Source organism: Maylandia zebra, linkage group LG12 (assembly GCF_041146795.1).
Source record: "Maylandia zebra isolate NMK-2024a linkage group LG12, Mzebra_GT3a, whole genome shotgun sequence".
NCBI lineage: Eukaryota > Metazoa > Chordata > Actinopteri > Cichliformes > Cichlidae > Maylandia > Maylandia zebra.
This window is the reverse complement of record NC_135178.1, coordinates 9,129,137-9,146,521: the sequence shown is the minus strand read 5'-3', so window position 1 is coordinate 9,146,521 and position 17,385 is coordinate 9,129,137. Positions and strand designations below refer to the sequence as shown.

At 39.8% G+C, this 17,385-nt stretch overlaps 1 protein-coding gene across 3 annotated transcripts in view; it reads left to right on the top strand.

Annotated features, from left to right (window-relative positions):
• Positions 1 to 17,385, top strand: part of unc5db (unc-5 netrin receptor Db) — a 294,402-nt gene that overhangs the window by 241,510 nt on the left and 35,507 nt on the right. For all 3 annotated transcript variants that reach the window (XR_013101098.1, XM_004565812.4, XM_004565811.4), the window contains one exon: positions 4,823 to 4,994. Coding sequence is in view for 2 of the 3 variants with exons in the window: in XM_004565812.4 (XP_004565869.1) it covers positions 4,823 to 4,994 (172 nt within the window). In the remaining variant the exon portion in view is untranslated. The remainder of the gene's footprint in view (positions 1 to 4,822; positions 4,995 to 17,385) is intronic.

Here is a 17,385-nt window from a genome sequence, read left to right as displayed (position 1 = left end):
GAGAGTAAGCAAACAGTTCCTGGAGGACAAAGGAATAGATACCTTTGACTTTTTTTTTTGTCTTTGATTTTTGTGTGTCTTTGAAGTCAGTCCTCTGTGGGTTGATCATTTTCCTTTCCATGAAGCGATGAGGCATCCTTTCATCCGTAGCATATTACCCAGTATAGACAGATATATTGTTTTTTTCCTTTGAGATCATGAGAATGTGTTTTTTGACAAGTGTGTATCTATGTCATACAACTTTATACTTCTGCTCCACAATATTTTGGATGCAAATATTAGACCTTTAGTTTAAAGCTATAGTCAGTTCTTCTTTTGCAGATAATAAAATCTAAATCTACAAGTGTATTGTAGATTTATGCTTCCCAGTAGTAAGTAATTAAATTCAATCTTTCAATCATCTCCAGCTGCAATATTAATGAAACGATCCAACAATATAAGGTATTAATTTCTGAAACTGTGCGTATGTATTACCATACCAGCACCTTTACAGTAAGTTTTTGCTGTTTGTTGCTCCTTCCCCGTCTCTACCTTCCAGTCTGTCTTCAGCTGTCAGTATCTAAAAAATTAAAGATAACACAATTAAAACAGAAGCATCTGCGCCTCGCATATGTTAAATTACAGGTTTGTGAACCACTGGCTCAGATGATTATGCAAAAAGACTCATAGCTCAAAAATCATTGGCATCAATCTGCCTGTTTAAATCTTAAAATGCAAAATCTGCATTGGAAAAAAGTATCAGAATTATGCAAATGTTGTAAGACTAACAAAGTTCAGTCGTATTTTCAGTGGAAGTGGAATCAGAATAAATACAAAAGTTATTTCTGCAGGACAAAGATTTTCACTCCTGTGTGTGTACAATACATGAATGTCACATTCAAATCAGTCTTTATTAAGGTGCAAAAGTAAAAGTTTGGACTAAATCCTGTAATATAAAACTAATATATGTTATTTATCAAAAGGGAGCTTCAGGTACTGTGGTTGCTTTAAGTGGGTGCACACAAGTTTTCTCCAAATATATTTGTTGAAGCTGACCTTGCCAGCTTGTTTACACACTCATCCAACCAAATCTGACAGCTCGTCATATCGGAAGTGTAGCAGTGTTTGTGTTTGATATCACTTTTATGGACAGCTAATTTCCCACAGCAATGCTTAGAAGGAAAGGACCGTGAACTTTGTGAAAGTTCTGCCGCTATTGCTTAATTCAGCAAATAATTATGTAGCACATAAACATTATTCTTGACAGGAAGTCTCAGCAGGTTGCCGGGTGAATGCTAAAAGAAATATTAAATAAGATCAAACCATACAGAACACAAAGAGGAACCAGTCACTCAATGCCAGGCGCCAACTTTTAATCTCAGTATGAACTCTGCTTTCTGGGAGCAGCACACTGAAAGGGGGTCATCAGACAAACAGGCATAAAAGCACCAAGCCTCGCTGTCAAACATGTTTATGACCCTGTGGAAAAAAAGCAGCGGTCAAAGCAGAGCTTAACAAAATGTGCTTGCATCTTGTTCCCCCGGCACTCCACTGCAAGGCTCATATCCACAAACATTCTGAGAAAAAAAGGAGTTTCAGTGTGATTTAGGAAAAGTGTCAGAACAGCTGTGAGCATGTAGCAGACTGAAAGTTTTAGCTTTGTGAGGCGATGTTGAGACATTTTGCTGGGCTAATCCTTTCAATAGGTGTGATTGGCTGATTTTAAAAAAATGTAGAGCGAATGATTGATAGTGAAATATAGACCTAATCATAAAATTGACTGTTTAGAAATAGTGTGCATGTACATGTGTATGTTGGTTTTGCTTAAGTTTAAGTGACATTTATCAAGGTTAAAGTTGAAAAAGTTGATGTTGTCTGAATCACTTAACGCACTTTAAGAAGGCATACGAATGGTTGCGTAATAATTTGATGGTCCAAAAAATCTGAATTAAGAGCTAACATTACCTGTGAATAGATTTCATCTTTAGGAATGATTTATTGATTATTATTGCTTAGTGTTTGTATGGGCTTGCTTGAGGTTATCTATCAGATCTTTTTTCCTAACTTGATATTTTTTTGTGTTGTAACCCTACAACACAAAAAACTGAGAAAACCCCAACAGCCAACAGCCTATGAGCAAGCATATTGGTGACAGTGGAAATGAAAAACTTCCTTTTAACAGGAAGAAACCTCCGGCAGAACCACGCTCAGGGAGGGGCGGGGCCATCTGCCGTGACCAGTTGGGGGGGAAAGGGGAGTTTCAGATTGATTTTTTTTGTTCACTGTGTCATTTATTTTAATGCTATAAAAATAATTCTTAATATTATACAATTGTTAGAAATATTGTTAGAAATGTATAATAGGTATATATTATATTATATAATGTATAATATGATCTGATAACACAGAAACTTTAATTATTGCTCCTGACCATATGATTCCAGAAATAGGGCAGCATATCAGCTTCTTAGACCCTTATGTAAAATCGAGCCTTAAGAACCTCGCGTCATATTTGACAGCTCGATGTTGCTTGAGTGACATTCCAAACGGCTGGTCCAGAATTGTTTTTATCATTTAAGAAATATTTCAAAACTCAGACTAATGGTGTCAAAGCCTGAACTTGAGATGATTATTCATGCTTTTATTTCTTCACATTGCGACTACTGTAATGGTCTTTTTACTTGTTTTAACAAATCAGCTTTAAATCGTCTTCAGACTGTGCAGAATGCTGCAGCACGACTCTTAACAGGAGAGGATCTCATATCACTCCAGTTTTGGCCTTCCTTCAGTGGTTGCCTGTAAATTTTAGGTTTAACTTTAAAATTTAAGTTTTAACCTTTAGGGCCCTACATGGTCAAGCTCCCCAGTACATCTCTGACCTGCTGAAACGGCATTCCTCTTCCCGAGCTCAAAGGTCATCATGTCAGAGACTGGTGGTGGCCCCACGCACTCGATTTAAAACTCGTGGTGATCGTGCCTTTCAGGCAGTGGCACCAAGGTTGTGGAATTCTCTCCCACTGGTTTTATGCTGTACAGACTCCATTGATTCTTTTAAAAAGCAGCTGAAGACATTTTTATATAGGTAAGCTTTTAATTAATTTGTTGTTTTTATGTTGTATTTTACTGTTTTACGTTGTTATTTGTTGTATTTCATTCTTTTCATTTTTCTTTTTCTTTGTTGTAAAGCACTGTGTGATTTTTATCTGCGAAAAGCGCTATATAAATAAATTTTACTTACTTACTAATATACATAGTGAGTTGCCCCTAAATATCCCTAATCTTAGCTTTATTTTGAGGGGTTTGCACTGGGTTTTCTGACCAGATTTTTTTCTGACTGCTGTTCAAATCTTTGGATTTGCACACTTCTCCTGTTTGTGACACACACATTACCAGCCTGATGCCTAGTAGTTAGTAGTGCATTCTTTTTGTTGTTTTAATGTATTCATCAGGGTGCTGGTGAAGTACTTAGGGGTGTGGCTAGTGTTAAACAGGGATAGTTCATGTCACCTTTTAAATTAAAATCTATTCTTTTGATATAGATTTTCTAGTCTATTTAGGTGAAAGTTTTATATAAAGCTAGATAGAAAAAATCCAATCAAGTTATCTACAAAGTACTGGTACAAACAAAGGAAACCCTCTACTTTAGTACAAAAATAGATGCCAGTTGTGTAAATAAACTGTCAATTTCTTGAATCATGAACTGCTGAGTCAATCTGTTGCTGTGTTGTGGATTTCTAGCTGTAGTCGCTAGTGAATGTCTTCCTTCCTTCACTGTAATTCGTTATAGTGGAAGAAATGTCAAACTGCGACGTATTACAAGCGTGATATCAGAAAATGATGGTGAAAAATACAAATCTAAGACACAAGTCGTTGTAAATTAATGGCACTAACACAACATTAGGCATTCCTCTGCACTGTAGAGGTGTCTCATACACTAAAGCTGCTGCTTTAGTGTATGCCTCATTCAAAGGAAGAAGTCCTAACAAACCAAGCCTCTCATATCTCTGACCTGATGACTGATTAAAGAGCTTTGTTGAGGTGTTCCTCTCCTGTGTCATGATCTGCCTGCCCTCTTTCTCAGAAGCTCAACTGCTGCCGCCACCGTCCACTGGCAGGACCTGTTTGTTGTAAGCTGCTTTTAATGAGCGAACTCCAAGTCGCCGGCAAGAGTTTTTCACCTGTGCTTGAACTAATTCCAGCAGCCTGGCTGTGTGGCAATAACTTGAACTTGGGGAGCAAGGGTTCAGCATTTTCACTCATGGCCATTCAAACTTGGAAGTACCTGCCTGGAGGCATGTTTTGTTGGCAGTCCACCTCTTTTCATGAGCTCATTAATTTGTTGGTTCGCTTGCAGCAGCAGAAGCGCAAGTGCAAAGAGAGATGTTATGCACATATGATGGCTCTACTAAATAGAATGTGTTAAATATGGACAGTCATAAAGAGCACAGCAAGAAGTCTTAACAATGCTTTCAAATATAATGGAAAGCAGTGGATAGCAGTGAAGCTGCCCCATCATAAATATGGAGCTTCAAAAAATATAGGTAAAGAAGTGAATGGAGCATTTCACCTTGCTACCAGCTGTTTTTCAGTCTTGCAAAAAGGCATTTTGTTGCACAGATTGCTTCAAAGACAGCTGTGCAAGCAGCTCATAGCTGCAGTAAATGCATTTATGACGCACAGCGAGTCCAGGCATCAAAAGGTACAATTATACGAGAGCCGAGGCATCCATTCTGCTGACGTGTCTCCACGTGTGAACACAGGCAGTGTCTGTTGTCTGCAGTACTGTAACTTATTTCCTCGTATCACCTAATAAGATTTGCATTTACTCTCTGTGTGTTTTTAGTGTCCAAACACTGGACAGCTGTGAAATCCTCCTGGGCCCAGAAGTAACATACGGACCTCCTGGCCTGGATCTCTTCTGCCCGGTGGCCATGACCATCGCCCACTGTGCAGAGGTGGACGCCGAGAACTGGAACATCCAGCTCAAGAGGAGAACCCAGGACAGCAAATGGGAGGTGAGAGCTGCAGGGAGAATGTCCTTCAAGCACAGTGCAGTGCATTGCAATGTCACCTGGGCCATAGGCAACATGCAGAGAGCCATTCCACTTCCTATTAATCGTATTTTGCTTAAAACAGTTGCAGTCTACAAAATGTAGCAGGCCTTTGAGAGACAATTTTCCAATTAGTAGATAATCTCCTTGTTTGTGTAGTACACTTCATTGATGACACCATTAATATTTGATAACCAGGTATTAAAAGGGTAGCCAAATCACAACAGAAACTTCCAGGAGTTTGTATAAGATGCATCTGGCTGTTGGTGGTTGAAGGGGATGCTATCAGGAGCTAGCTGAATGGGTCATTCTAAAGAGTATTAGAGTAGTACTGTAGGGTGCCACATGTTCCTACGTATTCAGTTTGCAATTATATTTATATTTTTCAGATCTATTCAGATCATTTCTTGAAGTATGTTTAAACATGACAAAAAAACAGAATGAATATATAAAAAATTACAGCATTATTCCATTAAAAGTAAACAGTGTCCAGAAAGTGAGCTGCCTTGGCAGAGGTTGGCTCTGAGTGCTTCTTGTTATTTAATTTTATCAGCAATAAAAGGCAGTGCAAACCCTGCTACAGTAGATTATGAATGATAGTGAAGCAGAGATGTGTTGACCTAGCAGATAAACCAAAGAAAACACACATTATGTAGTCTATCTACTGATGACCTCAAGCATTGGGGACTGAAATCAGAGTGCCCTAAATACCAGTGGCCCATTCTTTTGCGTGAATTAGTAGGAGAATAGGACCAGTTTCCACCCATTGATCACCTTTCTCACTTCTCGTAAGCTACAGCAGTAATGGCCAAGCAGATACTGGCTCCATCATGCTTGTCTGAGATGATCCATCTCACATGCATTTCACCACTCTGCTGTTTCCACTGAACAGGGGCAATTTTTTGCCAGAGCAGCTCATATCTATGGAGCATGAAAGACACTTGCAGATGGAAATAAATGCCTATATTTATTTTCTGCTAGATATGCTGGAAGAGATTCATGGTTCCACACACCTGTTTAACAAAGATAAAAGCATACAATAAGCAAAAACACAGTGTGTTCCACTTCAGACACACTGCCAATTAGAACCACACTGCAGCTGTAATCAGTATATAGGATAAAGGAATTACACAAACAGTGTGCCCACCATACTGCTCTGTTGTTTACATGGTTAAATATAATTCGTTTATCCACGCAACTTCACTTCCAACAGATGCGTGTAGACACCTGGTGAAAAAATGTCTTCAGTGCTGAGGTGACAGGAGGAAATTCCTGTTCCTTGAGTTCTGGTTCATCCCTCACAGAAGCCATCTGCTTTTTAACGAGCTAATACAACCAATGCATAAATCTCAACCGCACAACAGCCTGCGTATCCCAGAATGAAGCAAATGCAGAAATAACAAAAATTGCAGGCCACTTGAGGCTGTGAGCGAGTCATTACTGATATACTCCAGTGTTAAAATGCATAACTTTACAGCTGGATAAAAAAATATATAATTAATGCTTTATTTACCAAGATACATTCTTGGTAAATAGACTTATTTTGTAATTTTGACTATAAAAGGAAAGCACTCCAGTCCTTTCAGGAAGCGTTTGATTTTCCCTCTATAGCAAAATGGGCATAACTAAGGTAAATAAAGGGTTAAGACCTAATACAAAAATGGGTTTTGGCCTCTATTGCTGCTTTAGCATTTTTAAACAGCTATTATGAGTTAATGTTTTTTAATGGCATAACCATTTAAAATGCATTGAGGGTTTGCATTATTATTGGCATATTCCTGCTCTGTCTCATGTTTTTCGAGTTGCAAGGGTTAGAGGCGAGGTATGCCCTGGAGAGGTCGCCAGTCTGTCGCAGGGCTAACACATAGAGACAGTCACAGTCACTCACATTCACACCTATGGGCAATTTAGAGTTTCCAATTAACCTGTCCCCACTAACTGCATGTATTTGGAATGTGAGAGGAAGCTGGAGCACCCGGAGAGAACCCATGTAAAGAGAACATGCAAATTCCACACAGAAAGACCACAGCCTGATGGTGGAATTGATCTCAGGACCTTGTTGTTGTGAGGCAACAGTGCTAAGGGTCACCATGCTGCCCCTTTCAGGAGGATTTCAAAAACAATTAGTCTTTCTGTGTAGTTCATTGCAGTAATAACCGTCTTAGAAGAATGCACTCAAAGCATTTCTGCGCTATGTTATTTGTGAACATAGAAACAGGTATCTGTTGTACTCATGTAGTTTATCTGGATATGGTCACTTCTCACGCTGAAAAAAACAGTACAATGGCAGCAGCTATCAAGAACCAGCAGGCAACATTACAGTGGCTACGTCTGTTTTTTATATAAAGTCTCAACAATCTGTAAGCCTAATTTGCTTTCAACCTTAAAGCTGAAAGAAAAAGACGGTTTTAAATTAACAGTGAATTGGTTGATACACAGGTATTGCTTGTAGTGACCAGTTTTACCAACTACGTTGTTCGAGTTATCTCTGCAGAGCCTTTCTAACAGTCTATGTAAGCAGGTGTTTTCAGGGACAGGGTAAAAAAAACAGGGAATATTCTTGCCTGCTTGCTGATACAGAGCACAGTTCATCAGTTCACCAAAAATCACACCTCTCCTTCCACTACCACCATACCCAGACAATAATTGTTTTGTTGCAAGCCCCTTTTAACAACCACCTCTCCGCCAGATCGCAACTCTTTCACTTGCACTGGAACTAATTCCAGCAAGTAACCTGAGTAACCTGTGTAGCAGTAACCTGAACTGAAGGAGCAAGAGTCTCCCAACATCCAGCGCTCACAGGCAGTCAAACTTCATTCATCAGGTGGACAGAAACAAAATAGAGAAAAGAAATAAATAAAAACACCTGCTTTCAGCTTTTCTGGTGTGTAGATTGTTCTCATTTGCCTCAACATTTGCATTCTATCTTATAGTCTGAAGTCCTTAGAGCGGTAAAACTATAAAAATGTCAAAAGAACGGAACGCAGCATTAACTGCATTACACTATCAGCTTAAACATAGAAGTATGGTTATACGGTGTGGTTTTAGCATGCATGCAACTTCATTGGAGTATATTGAGCAGTAAATTAAACTCACTGTTAACATCAGGATTGTTTGATAGTAAAATTTCCCCTTGGTTTATAATTTGGGACAATACCCGCAGTCAGTCTAATAAAAGGATGTTAAAGTCATGTCTCGTAACATTAGATGCCAGGGTTTGTTGACTCTCGCCCTCCTTCTGACAGCTGACCTTTACATGTGTGCTTTGTGTGGCAAAAGGTAGAGTTACCGTGACATGTGACTTGTGAATAACGTGTTAGCCATAAAAGAATGTTGGGACTTTTGTGGGGAAGCCAATTGATCCGGGCTTATGCTCTCTGTGGGTCCAGAGGGTGACATAAGGCCACACTGTGGTAACACTGCCAGTACGGCGGGAGGAAAATAAAGAAACAATTACAGCATGTAATGGGCTGGAAGAGGCATGGCTGCTGTCAGCTAGTGGGAAGACTTTGGGGGTGGGGGGTGTGTAGGTATCGATTAGTGGATCAGGAAAAGACATGGCACAGGGAATTCAGACGTGAGGCAATCAGGAGGAGAATCATGGAGATTATTTCTGTGCTGACCATCATTCTCCATTTACCCCCGCCAACACACCAGCCGCTCTGGGCACAACCAAGCATCTCAGCTCTTACAATGTGTTTTATGTTTCTCGCTAGCAGCTTTAGTCTGATGCTTTGCAACAACGAACCAAGTGCAGTGTTGCTTTCATCTGGATTTTAGCATCAGCAGAGGTAGATAAGAAAATGTGCATTTTTGACTAGGCCCCACTATGTATTTGTGACCTCAAGTCACAGACACAGTTTTGTTCCCCCATTTGCTCAACTTCAAATCGCACGATGATCATTTCACAAGCATTTAACCACCACTGCATGTTGACTCAGCTTCTGTCATTTGGTGGAATTGCTGTCATTGTCTTTATTGGGTGCATTTAGCTCCAGTGGCCTCATGGGAGCAGGAATTTGATGCACCCACACTGTTAATGTGCCATATCATAATGGATTGCATTTATATAGCGCTTTTCTAGGCACAATTCCACTATTCATTCACTCTCACATTCACACACTGGTGGAGGCAAGCTACGGTTGTAGCCACAGCTGCCCTGGGGCAGACTGACAGAAGCGAGGCTGCCATATCGCCCAATCGGCCCCTCTGGCCAACACCAGTAGGTAGTAGGGTAAAGTGTCTTGCCCAAGGACACAACGACCTGGACAGAGAGAGCAGGGGGATCGAACCGGTTACAGATGAGCTTCCCAACCCCCTGTGCCATGGTCGCCCCATAAATCCAGTTCCAGCAGTTGTAGCACACCAGTCTGTTTCTATAACTCACTGAGCACTCAACCTCCATAGAAAAACATGCCCCCTTAACAACACTGCTGCATTGTTCCAATGAAAAGTAGAGACGAGTGGTTTATGTTAGCTGAACATTTTACATCATTCCAGTGCAGCAAGCAAAATTGCTGCTCAGTTTTTACTGCTAACTGACTGTTTTTGGAAGATCACCTACCTGCCCATGCTTTCACATGACTTATATGCTGTCTATAATACGGCAGACCTGTGCACACATACATGCTTTTCAGCATCTTTATTAATTAAGTAGTGGAAAATGTGTATTTCCCAACCAGTTAGCGAGTATTTGCTAGACGTCTCTGGCTGTCACTTGGTAAAAGTGGTCTAAAAGAGGTGCTGCAAACACACAAACCAGAAAAAACAGAGGAAAAAGTAAACAATTACATTTTCATTGTATAATTTAATGGCTATGACCATCCCTAATGATCACTGTGACCTTAAGTCTAACATCAACAAGAACCCCCAGAATGACCTACAGTTCCATAATGCAGTCTTGTTACTAGCAGTGGAGTTTAAAGTCGATCAGATGAACTGTTGCAGAGACATGTGAGGAACACACACACACACACACACACACACACACACACACACACACACACACACACACACACACACACACACACACACACACACACATAAAAAGACTCCTTCTTTTAACATTAAACGCTTTTTCATTCCAACAGTGTCAGCGTTTTCTTTCTTTTCTCCTTCCCCTCCAGTAAAGAAGATTGTTTTCACTGGTCTGGATGACATCCCGAGAGCTTAATCTCAAAACCCATAGGAATAAAAAGCCCCAGTTGCTGTTGTCACTTTGCATTATTTGCTAGTGTTTTTGAACAGCAAGCAACAAGATGATAACAAGACATGTGGGGAAGGAAGGGTGGCATGCAGGGGGGGTGATGTAGTCAAGAGAATATTCAGTCAGGCAGTAATGTAAATGTAAAGCTGACGTAAAGTTTTTTGTGAAACCCGAGCACGGGTCAGAATAATGAAGAGCGCAGGTTTGCCCCCCGGCTGTTGTGGTGGTTGTCGGCACTTAAAAGAGCTTGTTATTTAGGCTGGATTTGTCAGCTCTCTACACTGTCTGCTTTTGTCCTGAATAATGTTTTTCTGAGCCGCTTTGAAGAATATTCAAGCACAGCAGCCTACATACGCAAACCTCAAACTTCATCTAAACAATTTCAACAATAGCTTCTTTCTGACAGTGAAGTGTGCACATTGGGTTTTGCAAATGGAAAGGAATGGAAATGTACTCATAAATGTTTTATATATTTACATTTTGTTAAACATAAACTCAGTCTGCATCACATAAACTAAAGTAACAGCAGGACTGGAGCCTCCAAAAATGAGTCAGTCTCTGGTGTAACCATATTCTGGACAGCGATGTCTCTTTCTTACATAGAATAAAACCAAGGCTCTGCTGATAGCACTGCTAAGGTTAGCCAAAATAATCTGACACTGCACGTGTGTATGCAGAGCAAAAGTGTTGTTCTTTTCATCAAGATTTAAAACGTGATTTGATTAACAGTTAATGCTGGTGAAACATAACATTGCATCCATTTTACAGTACATGTATATTACATGTTGTTAAATGTGGAAGGCTTTAGACAAATACTTTGGTCTCAGGATCATGGTTTGGTTTCCAGTATTAAACATCAGCTCTGCATTTGTAACAAAATGTTAATTCGGAGTCTGTAATAATAATCCATGGAGTCTCTGTAAGTGTGTCTGCTTGTGTGTACAGTATGTGTCACTCCTTTAGTTTTCTTGCCAACCATTTATACAGTCTACTTCAAATGTGGTTTGGGGTGTTGATGGGGACCAGAGACAGACCCCACTGAGTAACTGAGATTATCTTGTGGCTCTTCTATGGGTTAGGGTTTTGTTTGAGGTGGAGGCTAGGTTGTCTTTGTTAGTGAGCAGCATTGTCATACCAACAATAGTCAAGAAAACTGACAGATGCCCCAGTGATGTCACAGAATGAGAGTCAGGAAAATACAGGATTGTGAAAAATTTTAAATGAAATCATCGAGAAAGATAAAACCTGCCTGTATATGATTTCATTTGTGATCAAAGCAAATGCTGTTAGAAAGAAGAGATTCACATGGTACTAGCAACCACGTGAATTATGAATCCCACTGAAACTCACTAATCCCACTGCTACTGGCAACCAAGAAACATGTTCGTCAAAGTATGGGATGAGTTTGACTGTTGTATGGACATGTATCATGCATCTGGAGAGGGGGCAAATTGAGCACTTGTTTTGTATGGAAAACTTTAGCTTTAAAATTTACTGCAAGCTGCTGTGTCCATTACTTAAAAAATAATCTTTTCAAATTGGGTCACTCTTATTGAGGAGAAGAGATTTAAATTAAGCGTGCAACCTGATTTGCAAACCTTTACAACATGCAATTTACCCATAATGGCTTCAGTTAAGCCAAACAAAACCATTTCTTACTTTTTTCAATTGATATTGTAAACAGTGCAACTTTTGTGAATAAGCCGTGAAACCAACCACATCTATGAAGGCTATTTGGAGATCACGCTAAAACACCTTTAGCTCTATTTAGTAAATCTGGTTCTTAGTAGAGATGGCACGATACCACTTTTTTATGTCTGATACCAATATCATAAATTTGGATATCTGCCGATACCGATATGAATCCGATATAGTGTGTTTTTTAATCAATAACTGTTTTTTTTTATATCTTGCTGCATTTTGTATAAGTTCATAGTCAAGTTTAAATAAACAACAACACTAAAGCTATTCTGTTATACCTGTATGTAAAAATACACTGCACTCAAAATATTTCATAGTTCAGCAATACTGATCAATCTAATAAACTTAAACCTACTCCATCCTTCCTATTCTGGTGTTGTAAAGAGTATTTAGCAGAAATATTAAGCAACCTGACTAATAGCAAGCAAAAAAAAAAAAGGGAACCACCCCCCCACCCTCCACCTCATGATTCTTAATCGACGTAATCAACTTTAATTTGATGCAGGTTGGAAAAAAATGCATATAAGTAAATAGATTCAACATCTTTCTTCAACAGAATTGCAGACTGCACAAATGGTATCTTCCCAAAGGAAAAAGTACTATACCTTACTAGGGTATATTAGACTTAACAGTTACTATGTGGCGATCGTGGCTCAAGAGTTGGGAGTTCGCCTTGTAATTGGAAGGTTGCCGGTTCGAGCCCCGGCTTGGACAGTCTCGGTTGTTGTGTCCTTGGGCAAGACACTTCACCCGTTGCCTACTGGTGGTGGTCAGAGGGCCCGGTGGCGCCAGTGTCCGGCAGCCTCGTCTCTGTCAGTGTGCCCCAGGGTGGCTGTGGCTACAATGTAGCTTGCCATCACCAGTGTGTGAATGTGTGTGTGAATGGGTGGATGACTGGATATGTTAAGCGCTTTGGGGTCCTTAGGGACTAGTAAAGCGCTATATAAATACAGGCCATTTACCATATATACAATAATGGACTTCTATACAGTTTACATCAGATTAAAACTTTGGGTATAAGATTCAGATAATTATTTATTAAAAGCTAGATATTTTAAATGAGAATAAGAAAGAAAAGTATGTCTTTGTGCCCCCTTTTTCCTGTTAATGCGCAGGGAAAACATTGCTAGATCCGCCCCTGCACAGTTACCAGCCGTCAGCTATGTAAAAAAGGATCCTGGTGTAGAAAGTAATATTAAATAAATTCTAACAACAGCTTTTCAAGGTTAAACGTGCTGCTGTGGTTCAGCCACTGGTTTCCTCTTTCTGGTGCGAAGTGGGCCAAAAACAAACAAGAGAGACGGACTCGCGACAGAAAAGCCGATCAGCTGATCATTAAGCAGTTTCATGATTGAAGTAGCAGCAGGAGAGGGAGGGAGAGAGAAGAGGCAGTCGCTCCATATATTGGTTGTTAAGCTTAACGTGGGAATGCTTTACAAACATTCAGAGATGAACTTACACACTTGCTGTACTTCTCTCTGGGATCACTTCCTCAGAGATGAAATGCTGGTTTGAGGCTACAAATACACACAGCCGTTCTATCACGTGAGCACACTGCTCCGACGTGCTACGATTATGGGCCGAGATACGCCATGTTGCAAGTTTTGTGAGGTGCCTTTTTGATATTTAATGGATCAGATTTTTTATTTCGCTCCGATATCCGATCCAATAATTTACGTCAGTATCGGACCGATACGTAATATCGGATCGGTCCATCTCTAGTTCTTAGTTGCTAAAGTTTATTTTGCCTGCTGTCACTTCAGTGACATTCTATGTGGTTTGCTGTTCTTCCTCAGCCTGTGGTGACACACATTTATATTAACAGCACAGCTAAATAAATTAAAAAAAAAAAATCCCCACACACCCCATCCCCACTCCCGTCACCCTGCATCAATAAGTGAAAGAGAATGGATGGAAATTCCCAGTCTTGCAATTGGTTTTGTTTTTCCAAATCTACTAATACACTTTATCAACTCACCTGCTGATTTCCACACTCTATTTAAATCAGAATGTAACACATGTATTCTGTTACATTCTTACATAAATGAGAGAATAAAATGGCTATGAAGTGCAGGTCACTCTTATCTACTTTAAGTCACCCGAGTGATCCTCAAAGGTGCAAAGGTAGCTGCCTCACTCACTAATACAGGGTCCTTCTCTGCAGTTATCACACCAACAGAAATTGTACACAAGTCAATGCCAAATTACATAAAACAAGTGTTAGTTTCATCTCACTTCCCTCATTTGTTATATCCTTGCCCGTGTCCACCTTTATAATCTCTTTCTGAGATGCCACCAGATGCTGCTGCAGATTAGAAACCATGTCAGCTCTCCTGGGTCACTCAGTCAGAGATAAATGCCGTTCTGAAGGGCTCTTTTTGTTTGCTCACAGTTTAGTATGTGTGGGGGGTTTAAAACTCCCTTCCCTTTGAGTTCAAGTTCATGTTTACCTAACCTTGCGTTTTTTAAGTTTGCAATTGTGCAAGAAAAAAATATTTTCAATGTAAGAGGGCAATTTCTCAAGATGTGCAAGTGTTTTGAATGAGACGGAGGGGAAGAATAGAGGGGAAACGAATGAATACATGATTCGTGTCGCTTTGAGATTTCACTCTAATATTAAAAGGGCGCAGAGATCCTTAGAGCTTCTTGGTTGGAAATAATGATCCACCACTGAGGCCTAACCTAAAGAGATAGAGAGAGGAGCTTGAACAATCATAATACCTGCAAATGCCCGGTGCCATTAAAATACCCTCATTTCGGCTGTCATTAAAATGCACATGACTCACAGAAGACTCCTCAACACTCCCAGCCACGCTATAATGTTATTCAATGCCATATTGCACTGTGTTAAGTTTTGCTTATGAGCATGCAGGAAGCAGAAGTGCAAAATGCATAAACATAATCACAGGAGTCCCAGGCACCTGACAGGAATGTAGCTGAAGTAGTAACATTTAAATCTGTTTGAGGAGCACGGTGCCTCAGAATATCTGAGCCTGGACTCTGACCTGGCCAAGAGAATTTATTATTCACTGATTTGGAATATGGTTTGCATGTGCACATTCTGTTGTTCCATATGAAGGACATGGATGGTGTTCTTGTTCATTTCAGTCCAAAATCAACATGTAATGCCAAATTAACCCAAAGCATATTAGATTCCCTCTTGCAGACTACACCCATGTCCTCAGGGTCATATTCTTAAGTCCTACGAGGGTAAAATATATTAAGTCTTTTAAGCAGGAAGTTATGCCAGGGCTTAGGACGACATGCAGCGTTCTTCTATAAGGGTACCGAATACCACGAAGCCAGCCTGATATTTGGTAAACATACCTTCAACAGGAGAAACTCCAAAGATTGCATGGAAAGAGCACGGGATTAGGGAAATGCCAAAGACTTCAGAGAATATGTCAAAGGAAGATATCGAAAAAGATTTAAGCTTTGGTCAAGAGAAAAATCGGTGTCTGTTTTTTTGGATAGAGAACGAGCAACTGATGTAGGAATCATCTTCAACTGGAGACTATTTTTAATCTGAATACAGACCTGGCACTGAACGCGTTGTCTGCAAAAAATTCTGAACTGTTTGGATGCAAAGCGTTTTAGTGAGAAATTCATCCTCATCCTGGAAAAAGTTGACATTAAGCGATGATGAGCTGATCCATACGTTTCTAAACGGGAAAAGGAAGAAATTCTAAGGTTGATCCAACTGTCATTAGAAGGCAGGAGCAGGGAGAAGTTAATGGTTTAAGCCAAGAGCTGAATTATCACAATGGCTTTAGTACATAATTCAGGATGTCAGTGCAGTATTTCCATATCATTCTATATTCAGTACCGCTGTATGTTTCGAGTTACAAGAGCAGTTGCTGTCAAATGCAGTGGTCTGATTGGTCAGATCTGTTTATATACACAGGAAAAATAAAGCTTGATTCAAAAAAATAAATGCTTCAAATTTGTCCTGTGAAACTGTGAACCACTTCATTAAGAATTGTGGAAAAGTGGAAAATATTCACACAAATTTGGTGTGTAAAGAGTTTAAAAGTAACTCACTGTATGGACACAAATGGACACAAAGTCATTTTAGAACCAATTCCTGCCACTTGGCAGCCAGGCAGTTATTCTGTTCAATCTCCTAAAGGAGTTCTTAAGCAATCTGAAAAGATCCACAACTTTAATTTCAATGCTCACATTGTCCATAGGAGCCAGTGATACGATGGATAACACTCTAAAAGTTTGGTAAATTTGCACCAAAACATTTAAAAACCTCCCTCAAACCAATGAAGCTCACACAATTGAAACTGTCATTGAACTCAGCTGTGTAGAACAGTCATGTAACAGAATTACTTATGCATTTTCCATTTTGGTTGTTGATTAGCTTTGGGTGGTAGAGGTGGGACAACTACCAAGTTGAGAATCCTATTGGAGAATTTTATGAAGCGTATTTTGGGATTGGATGAGCACCATCTGGTGAAACTGACCCTGAGCAGAGTGTCTCTCTACCAGCATTCATCCAGCTTGAGCCTCAATTCCCATTTATCTTTTAACAAGAAAAGAGAAGGTCCTTAAGATCAAATCCTCAAGATAAACTGAGATTTCACATTTTTGTTCACTTACAAAACGTTCTGCATATCAACTCAGGATACTGTATAATAGAGGCTCCCAAACAGTGGAGAGCCTCCTCAGCAGGATGAAGGAGAGTTGAAGAAACGAGTACAGAGGGAATGTTCTAAAAAATAACTGGAACTCAGATATTATATTCCAGCCTGCTGAACTGCCCTGGTCACAACATGGTCAGCAGTAACAGTGACAGCAGGGGCTGTGACTCACAGCTCATGGAGGCTAGGTGCATTTTAAAATCAGATAAACCAGTTTGCTTTTAGAACATGCACGGTTTCTCTGAGTCATAACTCAACAGAGATATTTATAATAAGCAGGTCTGCCCCGACAGTAGATTTTTTCTTTAAATTTTAAATCAAACTTTGATCAAACTAATTTTAAAATAGTATTTGGTCATTCTAAGGGGTTTCTGGTCAGATGTGAGGTCCCCTACTAAAGTTTCAAGAACAACAACCAGCCTCAGCTGGTCACAGCCTCCAACAGGAGTTAAAGGCATTAAGAGATTGGCTCATTGGCAGGCAGGCTAAGAGACAGTTGTTGGTCGTCTTTATTGAGGTTCATTCTACAGAAATCTTGTTAAGACTTTATAATGATAGATCTTTTAGACCAAAGTGTTTCTTTGGTTCATCTTGGCTCAGGGTAAACGAGTTGATCACATTTTCCCCATATCTGTGATATCTATGTTTATGTTTAGTGTCTGTTCTCTTTGTTGTTTGTTGTTTTATGTTTTCATTTCTTCTTCACGTTTTGTTTTTACTTCCTTTGTGTGCAGTACTTCCTGTCTTTGTCTTTTTACGCCACTTTTACGCTTTAATTTCATTTACATAAATTAGTTCCTGT